General features: G+C 35.5%; 1 protein-coding gene across 1 annotated transcript in view; it reads right to left on the reverse strand.

The window, feature by feature from the left end:
• Positions 1–12,630, reverse strand: part of LOC144356541 (receptor-type tyrosine-protein phosphatase mu-like) — a 108,634-nt gene that overhangs the window by 85,996 nt on the left and 10,008 nt on the right. Inside the window, exon 2 of the mRNA XM_085503309.1 lies at positions 3,157–3,531. Coding sequence (XP_085359435.1) covers positions 3,157–3,531 — 375 coding nt within the window. The remainder of the gene's footprint in view (positions 1–3,156; positions 3,532–12,630) is intronic.

Genomic DNA, 12,630 nt, shown 5'->3' on the forward strand with positions numbered 1-12,630 from the left:
CGCCCACCTGCTCGCTCGCGCGCATTTAAAATTCGGACTAACAGAATAATTTCCGAGGTTCACATTGTCTTATAATTGTCTTTCTGGTTTTTATAGATGTTGAACAGATGACAAAAGTTCAAATACTTTTTTTGTTTTAACTATATATAATTATATGCACGCAACCTGACCCTTTGACCTCGATTTTGGCGTGGACTGAATATTTTATTTTAAACAATATTCTGACGTGAAATACAAAATGTATTTCAACACAAGTACGACATGGTTGTCTGGGGTTTCTTTCCTGATTGTTGAGTCTTCGCAATGTGTTTTGTATAATTATTGTTGTTTTCCCCCGATGCTGAAGGACCGTAAAGCTAAATGGCAGTTACATGCATGGGCTGAGTGAAAGAAAATATTTCTAAGCCTAAAATAAAACCTAATATTACACCTCTTTGTGTATTTGTTAATTTTACATATGTTTGTCATGACAGTATGTTTGTAAATATCTAGAAAAATCTCGTCTTTCGTTGATAATTTCGATTGTTTGTTTGGAATGTCGATCCCCATTGGTTTCTCCATACTGAGTTTAGGAAGGGCGTCGATCAACACCGTGACAATCAGCCGAGAGAAGACAAACATTGACCGTAATTCATGGAGATCATGTCCGTAATTTGTGGGCTGAAACCCCAAATAATTAATCAAGTATTATTATTTTAATATATATTTTATTTTACATCGCAAAACTAAACCATGCCCAAAACAGAGCTAGAGTTGTTCGCGGTGAAACAACCGCATTGAAGACGATGCAACTTCAACTAGCCATTTCTTACCTTGAAATAAAAAAAATAAAAATTCGAAGAGCATCGGGGAAAATATTAATAATCATTCTTATCAATCGCTTGCTTTATTTTATTCGAATCTATGAAATTCACGATTTTTTTTACATTTGTTGGCAACTTCCGCGCTAAAAAAGATTGAAAATGTGGGTGTGGTTATTTTGCAAAGTCCTGTTGATAATACGGACAAATATGGTTCTGTGACCCAGTTCGTGCTCCGATCAGGTGACTCTCAGCCAATCAATGATGTTGTAACAAAGCATATTTGACGCTAATTGAAGGGTCGTCGTATAATCCAATCTCCGGAGTCGATTCACATAGTTGTTCGTGCTGTGACAGGCTTCAAAATTATTCGCTGAAAAACATATATTTTGACAAACTGATGGAATTTGACCTTAGTTCAAAAAGAACATACTAGGCTAAGATACATTAGAGCTCACGCGAATCAGTTTTCTCTGCAAGTTGTGAAATAAAGTAAACCAGAGTAGCGTCGATGATTTTCAGCCCTGAAGGACATTGAATTGTTCATCGACTGGCCACCAAATAGTTATGGCTATAACTAAATTTGACACGTTTTTCTTTTAAGCCCAATAAATTATTCATACATGTCAAGCTCTGTTCGATTTTTTCAGGGCATGTGGCCGTTTTTAGTCGAAAATATTTTTTTGTGGGAACACTTTTGCGGTACGTATACAGTATAGACCGAGCTCATTCAATGATCTGTCAAAAGGAGTTACCTAGGCTTTTTTCACGTAACTGTCTCATTAAAATAAAAATAAAAATATTACATCTAGAACAAGCACCCAAAACACGTAACAAGAGGTCCCAGTTCAGTTGCTTTCACGTTACAAGTGTAATACAGCTATTAGATTTGAAGTGTCGTTCAGAATGTAATAATAGTTAATACTAGTTGTATGTTCACACTTCACTATCAAAACCACCATTTCGACCACCCATGTGCCAGTTTTCAGTGTTTGGGCGAGCGGTCAATGTTTTCAATAAGCGAGCAAGCGAAAAAAAAAAACGAGATTAAACTGCGGTCGGTTTCCGGTCGGACAAGACCGCGTGGTCTGAAATTAAGCGTTAAGCGGTCGATGTAAAAGCGGAAGGTTGGGCGAAATGAGTACTGTATGACCATGTTTCTCCGACGAAGTCTCGACTGACAATAATGCTGACAATGGACGTTAGATAAACACGCATTGTTTGCAACTGGAAGCTTATCACCCGTTATATCAGAATCGTCAACAACAGAGTATACAGATAAGATTTTATCATTTAATTCCTTCCAAAGATAAACACTATGCAAATATCCACGAAACGGCAGTTGTAGTCTTTTCTGCTAGTGTTTTAAAACACTAATTTGAGCAACGTTATTTCGCAATTTCGATCTTTTGTAAACCTGGGGTGATGTATCAAGGTCTAAAGTAACCGTTTTATCAATTTTTGAAAAATCAAGAAAAAAGTGAAAATTTCCCTTCTCGCTACCTCAAGAGCAAACTAATTCCAGCTAAAATAAAGTATTTCGCAGTACATGGAGCTGGCAGAATAAGGGTTACCGGTAAATCCAACCAAAACAAAACAATTTGCAGCTCATATGCGTTTCTGTTTGAGATGTGGTTTTGTAATAGAGCCAGGATTCTCCCCACGCTGGACGGTGCCGTCTGGCACTCAGAATTAGCGACCGGCACATATGGCTTCCGTCTGGCACTATTGTTTTTGTCCACGACGCAACGAACACGCTGGATGACAAAAGAATGTTTAAAAGGGTGGATAATCAAAGCTTTGGTTGTGTCACCAATTAAAAAAAAAATAGGCGTGAAACTCAACTGAACGAGTTGGCGACGTAAGAGGCCCTGTGACAATCGATTGTTGAAAAAAATTACTCATTCCCTGTGGTCATTTTGAATATTAATTATTCATGCATATGCATGAATATTCATACCGTCCAGCACTCTCTGTCTGCTGGGGAGAACCCTGAATAGAGCAATTACAGAATCAGTAAGATAATATCGTACTGTGCATCATTAAAATGAGTCATCGTGAAATTATGTACATGTACATGTATCTGCAGCTAAACCACAAAGGAGCATTTCACTTGAGGTCATACAGTGACTGTAACATTTACAACATTACATCACAGCAAGAAACAAACTAGAAATAGTCACACAGCCCTGTCATGTAGTCCCAAACATGAATTTGGTTTCTGTGAAAATGTAGTATATTGCACTTGCAATTTGAACAAAAAAACAGTGAAATTCAATGACAAAAACTGTCGCCTGGCATAAAAAAATAAGATACTAGTATTATTAGAACACAATATTTTTAAATATATTCCTACCTTCAGTTTTTACTGCATTAACAACAGTGACTACCTTCGCTTCATCCACACCATTTACTCCACAATAATAAGCACCAAATTTATCCGTACCATTACTGATAGAAATATTATATAATTTAAAATTGTTTTCTTCATTGTTTATGACGTCTAGCACAGATCCGGGTGGAAATCCATAATCTGAGATGCTTTCCTGTCTTGTAGTACTTTGATCCACATGATAGGCTTCATCTACTCGTCCAGTTCCTGTATCCAAGTATCTTCCAATCACGATTTCAGAGTCTCTATGTCTACCAGTCACATAGCAACCAATTGTGTAAACTGAATTTTGAGATGTGGTTGGATTTGAACTCCATATGGATATAGCAGCCACACAACCTATAGAAAATACAAGTATGGAATGTGAAAATCACAACATGGTGGTGTCGCAGGAAAATATTTACTTCATGTACATAACAGCGCTTATGCATTACCCCCTAAAGGTCGCACGCCATCTCTTGTAGGGGGGGGGGGGTATTGTCCTACAGCAATAATTTCCCACATGACTTCTATATTTTTGCTGTGCTGAACTGTTTTTAACTTTAACCTTTTCACGACCAGTTTCCTCTTTTCATCACAAATTCACAAAATAGTCTCATTTACAGTCTGTACTTTCCTTTAGAAGATTGGGACAAAAAGAGCCAAATGGAGTAAAAGCTGAAAATTGACTCAAATTTTGTCTGTTGGCTTCAAAATTAGGGTTCATACATTTGTACCCAGAAATATTGAAGAATATAAGAAACAAGCAGCCTATCGGCTGATATAGCTCCGCTGTTAGAAATGCACATTTCAATTAAAGAACTGAAGACATCATTAGAAAATGAACAATATGAATAGTATCAAAGCAATCGGACTTACAGTTTTTAACAAGAAGTCGAAAATATCACTTTTTACCAAAAATTACAAAAATATTCACCAAAATTAGAGAATTGAAGATATCATCACAAAATGAACAAATCTGAGAGAGGTCCACATGTAGTACCTATATATGTAATATCAAAGCAATCGGACTTGCGGTTTTTAACAAGAAGTCGAAAATATCACTTTTTACAAAAAATGACAAAAATATTCACCAAAAATAGAGAATTGAAGATATCATCACGAAATGAACAAATCTGAGAGAGGTCTACATGTAGTACCTATATATGTAGTATCAAAGCAATTGGACATGCGGTTTTTAACAAGAAGTCGAAAATATCACTTTATACCAAAAATGACAAAAATATTCACCAAAATTAGAGAATTGAAGATATCAACATGAAATGAACAAACCTAAGAGAGGTCTACCCAAGGTACATATACACCAAGTATCAAAGCATTCAGGCTTGTAGTTTTCAAGAAGAAGTCGAAAAAGTAAAACATTGACACGGACGACGACGACGGACAATCACTCATATGATAAGCTCCGCTCGACAAAGTCGACAGCGGAGCTAAAAAGTACTGTCAAATTTGGGCGAGAAGGCTGGGCAGTAGTTGTCACGCAGCGATGGGCCAATTTCATGTTAATAATGTATTTTACGCATTCTGTATACGACGCTATGAGCTCCGCATCGAACATGACGCAGCACGACAACCATCGTCCTTTAATAAAGCTTAGTTGTAAATGTCCTCCAACATATAAGAAAATATATTTTTGTGACTAAAATAGTTTTTCATTATCTGCCAATGAGATCTCAGCAGTCGTTTACATCTGAAGTTTATTAACAAATAAGTACCAGGATGTACAACCTTTTGAAAAGAAAAACAAGAAGATATTTTTCAAGACGAAGAGTATAGCTTTGAATAAATAGAAACACTAGAGTAATATTTGAATTCAGTTCCCACTTATTTTACAATAACATTTTCTGTGAACATTTTTTTTCAATGCTGAAATCATGGTTTTTAGAAAATAAACTTGCATGATTTTTCTCCTCAAAAATTGTGATCAAGAGCCACTGGAAAGTGAGACCGAAATTAAACAAAGAAATAACAGCAAAATTAGCACAGAGATTTGTGTAAAGCATAGCAGAAAAAAAAAAGTTTGGAAACTTGTTCACAATTACCGGTATTACCGATTCATCTATGAGTGTGAACACATATTCCTAGGCAATACTGGTATACAAATTCACTGGAATCATGAAAACACTAACAATACTACAGTATAAAGGGTTTATTAGGGCATCCAGGCAAGCTCAAACACTGCAAAAGGTTTGTTCACATTTCGGTTGATTTACTATAAATAGAACTGACATAACCATAGAACAATGAGACAGTTGAAATGTAGACAATGTGCACAGACGATAACAATCTTTTCAACCCTAACTGTACTAAATGTACCTCAATTCTTTTTACTGATTTGTTGTAAAATTCTAAGGAAGTTTACTAAGCCAGAAACGCCCTTGCAAAATTATTCCAGCATTCAGCGTCATCCAGCAGAGAGAGAAATTTCTTGTTTGTCTGAATAGAGCGACTTCATGAATATTTACGATAAACAAATAACGTAATGCTTGGTGATAAGTACTCAACGTTTCTGGGCTTGAATTGCTATCATTGATGTCAACAATTTCTGGGAAATATTCAGAGTTTCATACAGTTGGTCACAATTACAAGAACTTACCGAAAATTTAATAGACGTACTAAGTATTATAAAACAAAGAAGGACAGGCCCTGCAGACAAAGTGAGCATTTGATTTAAATTCACTGGTTCGTAAAGATAACATTGTAAAGACATTCTGTTGACTTATTTGAATATTCACTGAATATTTAGAGCATTTAGGGAAATAAATGAAAATATAACCCCGCTAATAATTATTAAATTCTATTATATTATCTTCACAAGAAAACTACAACATTTTACATAAATATCTCACAGTGTGTTACGGTAACCATGGTATTTCATTTTAAACATGTATGTATATGTAAGATTAAAATTGCATACATAATTTTTTTATTATCATTGTACAACACTGCTCAGTTGCCATAGAAACATGAAAATATGTACTTACGATCACTGTTAAATTATCAATATCACAAAAATTATGAACCAGCATTAAAAAATTTCAAAATTTCCCCCAACATTGAAGAATTTGTTGGACATAGTATTATAGTAGAATCTGTTTCCATTATATTATTATTTATTTTGAATTAGAACAACTTTAAAATAAAAATAGCTCCAAGTCAAATCCTCTCTTTATATTTGTATACTTCATATATGATATTTATGTCAAATATTCAATGAAATCAAACACCACCAAAGATTTTTCAAAACAAAACTAGCATATAACTTCATAGACTAAACAACATATAATAACTTATGTACATGTATGTGTAATCCACTCATCTGTGCATATCAAATTACAGGAAACAGTAACATATCAACTATATCATTCATAAAGCATATCCGGGGTGAATAATATTAAATTCCTATTCAACAGTCGCCACACACAAACACAAACACACACACACACTGTTTTCTCTAGCTATTAGCCAAAACATCCTTGTGACCTTTTTATGACCTTTTATGAACAGGGATAATCGTTTAAGAATTTCAGAGCCAAATATTGTATTTATTGAAAGCTAGGACATTAAAATACGACTTATTTTGGGTATTGCCATACATCATAATTTGAGATCTCAAACTCGCATTAAAATTATTCAATTAGTGGAAATTTCCAGCAAAAGGAGAAATTACGAGACAGCTACCAAAGTCATTCTTGTCTAAGCATACATTCATTGAATTCGGGGTTATAGCAGTCAGATTCTTAGAAACAAAATGACTTCAGTTTAGTTTCTTTGTCAATCTGCACCCATTCTACCCCAGACCATTCGTCCCGGTGTTATCGCTATCGCCACACGAGACTCCAGCTTGTCTCCTATACAATTTTCCTTCCGCCCACTTAATTTTAATATTCATATGACCTTTGCACTGACATCGATAGCCAATCGCATTCGACCGCGGACGTCACTCTAAATAAACAACTGAATAAATTAATATACCATATTTGGAAGATAGCGGGTAAATTCAACGTTGTTGGTGTGTTCCTTCGGGTTCCGAAGTCGCACGAAACGAGTTCATGTTCCGTTATCTTTCGCAAGTAAAACAGGTCGATATGTATTAAACATGGCATTTGTTTTCTTGTTTTAACCCCCTTATTACGCAAGCTTCCGTCGAAGTGGTGTTTTTTTCGACGATTTGTGGCATGTTGCAAAACGAACGAAACATTGCGGCATTCTTAGCGGTGGATAAGGGATCGACTATGTCGTCACATTTATGTCTCGTTTGAAAGAGAATAAACAACCGCTCAGAAAAATATGTTGCTAATATTTAAGTGCGGTGCCTTGAAATCGCCTGCCCGACGTCCAAATTTCAAAAGGATGTTCGATTTGCAATGACGACCGTTCATATGTACTAGGCGACGTTACTAATTACTACTAGGGTCGGTGTTTGCATTAAGAATTATAGAACAAAAGATCAGCAAAGCGGTGCTTTTGTCGGCGATTTTGTCAAAGGGAATATTGATAAAATGTTGCAAAACAGAATCGCGAGTTGGGTGAAAAATTGCGCCGGCGGCATTCTCAGCGATGGCGACACCCGAGAAACACCGTGTCACGGTGCATTCGTGCATCAGTACACCGAAGAAATACATACATATTGTTGCGGACGACTATTGTAGACTGTGTTCGTGTAGTCTTCGAGTTTGTGGGCAGTTAAAGTCGTGTGTGAATTTATTCAAGCCAGGAAAAGCAGGAGGGATAACTTATGGAAATCGTCTTTCCAATTTGATCCAGTGCGACGTTGTGAAAGGAGCGACTCTGTCGTCTCATTTATGTCTAGTTTGTAAGAGAAAGATTGATAGCGCAGAAAAATCCGCCAATAATGTAAAACAGTGGCGTGAAATTGTCAGTCATTCTAATATCTCCCAACCTGTGAACGAAAGGGTTAAGCGTGCTGCCTTGAAATCGCCTGCCCGACCACGTTCAAGTTCAAAACGACGTTCCATAACTTTCTCACATTCAATTTGCAATGATGACCGCAGTTCAAATGTACTTAGCGACAATTTCCTTAAAAATCATTTTGATTTGATTTATGGATGGCGAGCACCGACACTCCGATCCGATGAACTAATCAAAACTAAAATGGCGCGTGTCACGTGACTTTGTTTACTAAAGATAGCGTGGGCGTTTGATTGACACTCAACTCATTAGTATTCCACCAATCACAGCTACATCTACTTTCTGGATGTGCGCAGTCAAATTGTATAGGAGACAAGCTGGAGTCTCGTGTGGCGATAGCGATAACACCGGGACGAATGGTCTGGGGTACACCCATTCATTGTTACATGTACATCCACTTCCTGTACATGTACCTCTGATATTTTGTTACAATTTAAAAAAAAAACAATTGCCTATATACAGGGTTCTCCAGAGGCAACTCTTTAATTTTGGACAAACATAGAAGCAAATTAGGCCTAACAATAAATAAAATAGAGCTAATTAACATATTTTATTGTTATACAAATTAGCCAATAGTAGTATTTTCACTTCCCAAATGTATGTTATGGTGAGTATTTGAAAACAGCATTACTGCTGGCTTTTTAAAATTTAGTTAAACTGTAAAATAATTAATTTTAGGTGGAATTAATTTTTGCTGAAAAGACATTTTGAGTGTTTTGTATGAAATTTATTTTCACTGATATCTGACAAGTTTAATGTAAATATATAGGAAAAAAAGTTATAATCGCTGGATTTTATTTTCACTGAATCATTCCTTAAGCGAAAATACAAAAATTAATTCCAAGCGAAAATAAAGTATTTTACAGTATAAAGGGAAGAGTATACATATTTACTTCTTTTCTATCTCTAATTACAAATGTATGCTCGCTAAAAAATACTTACAAAAATACAACGCATGATCATATTTCAGCCATGTGAAAGTTTTAATGAAGAGCCATGATACCACATACATTTTGTTGGAAATAAACAAAATATGCAAGCAATAAGATAACTGAAATGACCCGCCCATGCTCTACAAAATGCATGTAAGCAGACCAAATATGCAACAACAGGCAGTTCTAATTAAATTAAGAACGGCTGAAAAGGTTTCGAAAAATTGATTTGGCAAATAGACTGCTAGAAAGTTGTATCGAGAGTTCAATGTGTTCAAAAATTGTTGCGTTGACTAAAACCGTATTTAACGGCACGCTGAATATTGCAACATCAAAAATTCAACAAAAAACTGAAACAAGGACAGACAAGAACAATTAAACAGGCATTTTATGAAACTGGCGGAAAATGTTGAATTTTCAAAAATTTCTACGGTGTCTACAGAAAAAGTGTAAAGACTTTAAACAAAATGGCTGATGCAGTGACGCGAAAGCACAACGATAATAAGCCCCCGAATCGCATACAACCGTCATAAGTACGTACAATAATATTTGGTACCCCAGTAGTATTTTTTATAATATAATGTATTTTAAAATAATGACTTAGGGGTCAGAATTTTCGTCACTTTTTCTTCCGGGACCCAAGCTTACTTTCATGACAACAGTGAAAATGATAAATGACCAGTCTCGATTTTCAATGTTATCACTGTAACAAAGAGTACTCATCCGAAATGTATACGTACAGTTCTTCGTAGAGCTTGTGCACTAAACATGGATATTCTATTGAACACCAGCTGAAAATTTCAAATTCGCGGGACATCAAGTGATTGACACAAGAAAAGAAACAAAATGGTGGGTCTTGAAATATCAAGCGATTGAGGGCGTACACAGCGCGACACACATGCTTGAGGAATTAGGCAGATTTACACCTTTTAACAACAGCGTTTCCTAACCGTCTTTTTTAGTAAACCGTGGTACAACGTACATGTAAATACTAAATAATAAAGTAGGCTTTATTATTCACATCTCCCCACATCACAAAGGACACTGACTGTATTCATATACACTTCTGACACCTGCTTTAATCTCAGGATTAATATTAATAACATGACACTTATATTACATTACTGTAATATCATTCAATTTTAATGACATTTTTAATTTCATGTTTTGAGCAATTTCATTCAATTTTTATTTCATAAACTCTTCAGGAAAACAATGAGTTCTATTGTTATTTTACATGTTTACATGGATTTAATTTAGCGAATTCCACTTATCAACGAAAATAGCAAAATTAAAAACTAGTTGATAATTAATGCATTCACAGTAGGTATGTCATATTTAGGGTAAACCCAGATAAATAGGGTACATTTTGTTTACATATCTTTCCTTGCTTATCAATTATTCAAATAAATTTGCCTACATGTATATATAGGTTGAATATTTTAAAGTCAGAAAAATAACTACTGACTATGGATAATTAACAATAGCCTAAATATTATTCTTGAATGAAGCACTGCATATGTCATGCCATGTGAAACAAAACTGTGCTACCCAATGACTGACACTGAACCAGGCTACAAAATTTGCAATAATTTGTACCGATACTTGATTTTTACATGTCGGGGATTGCGTTAACTCCATATTTTGCTTCCCCGACTCCAATCATTGAAGAGGGACCCAGTTTTTCAGGCAAGCTGGGGTCCAATCTCTAATAAAGTTATCCAGGGTCAAATTTCAATTTCTTAAAAATTTTTAAGTGAGACTCGTCTTGCTGAGACATTAACGCAAACCCTGCATGTACACCAACTATGCATGTTGGTCCTACAAGGGTTTGATACAATAGAGATCACTATTTCGGAGTCCAAGGCAATCGTTTTGTATGATTTCCTGGACTACATCTATAATTATTATGAAATTATAATGAATTGACTGCTTCTGAGTTCATACTGTGCGCAGCATGTACATGACAATACATGTCTCCATGGCGTCAGTAAAGTGTATACTAAAAGAGGAAGTCAAGGCAAACAACATAATGCAACATAGTGTAAGAGCTCTACAAATGCAATTTACAGTTTTTTATATTACTTTTCATTCACTAGATATTTAGTATTATCACAGTCCCTCCACAACCGGTTATGAAACGCTATTGTCAAAAGGTGTGAACGAGCTTAGATCGAGAAACAATGCGTGTTTCAGCCTTCCAGCTGAAGTGATGACGTCATGGTTCATGCTGAAGCGCTCACACTGAGGTCGGTCGTTGGTTGAGTCGGAAAAATCAACATAGTGTAATAGTTTCTTCAAATATATTTCGTAATTGACGCTATTATTTGAGTTTATTTAGTTGTCAGGAACATCTTGAGTGAATATTAGGTCGTGTATGTCGTTTTTATCCGAGGTATCAAATGATTTGTGACTGGGAGCTTCAGGGGCAGTTTTAGAATCGGTCATTGCATTTGTGTTACGACGATGTCGGTAGTTTTGGCACATTATCGAATATATAATGATAATTTTCCGAATTATCTTAAAATTTAATAGGATTTTACCAGGTTAAATTGAAATCGTTTATTTCGCAACTCGTTTGTTTTTTTGTGTGTAAAACAAAATGGCTGCCACTCAGTAGATGTTTCATTTTTGAAAACGTCGTGATTTCGTGGCTGATTATACATGTATACATATATTCATCAATACTTACTGACAGACAGTAATGCTAGTTTTCTGTTCACATTTATTCTTATTTTGTGTATATTGTTTCCTGAAACGATAGCGATTTTGTATTGTCACCCGTCATTGCTCATTCACTGTTGGCTCGTAATCTAAATCAGACTCCACATCACGGCTTTCTTCCTCTAAATCTGATGGCTAATTGACATTTTCATCATCAAAATCGACAAAATCATCGTAGGATTTACACATTACAGTGATATGTTAAAGCGATCACGGAAGTAAAGACTATGTTGACACGAATGAAAACATTGAAAGTATGCATGCGCACTAAAGAAACGCAATGCTTTGTGGGAGAAATTACATCATCGGATATGCTAATTTCATGTTAATGTTGGGGAAAGATGGCAGAACATTTGTATTTTACCGCTAGCGAAATACACAACGATTAAGCTGTTAAATAAACAACGAATTAACCCAAACACGCATTGTAACAATAGATATCTGACCATTTCATAACCGTTGTGGAGGGACTGTGGTATTATGTAGTCCGCCATCTTGTTTCTTCAACAAAGGATTATGGGTAAAGTGTGACATATCCACTGTTTTGAAAAGTGATATGTAAATTGCATTTTCTTACATTTGCAAAGGTCTTTCATCTGGGAATATTTTGTTGTTAGCCTTGACTTTTCCTTAAATAATACCATGTGATACAAAATTAACCATAAGCACAGTTAATTTTTTTGCATAACATTTTACCCTACCCAACCAGACAGACACACACAAAAAACACCTGTGTTGAAGACCCATAATAAAATAAACCATCTAACACAAGAAACTAGGTCAACCATATCAATCAAAAGGCCCAAACTAAGAAGGTCAGGATGAGGTTACTAAATAAACAAGCAGCCTA

This window comes from Saccoglossus kowalevskii, chromosome 9 (genome assembly GCF_978046115.1).
Source record: "Saccoglossus kowalevskii chromosome 9, keSacKowa6.1, whole genome shotgun sequence".
Lineage (NCBI taxonomy): Eukaryota > Metazoa > Hemichordata > Enteropneusta > Harrimaniidae > Saccoglossus > Saccoglossus kowalevskii.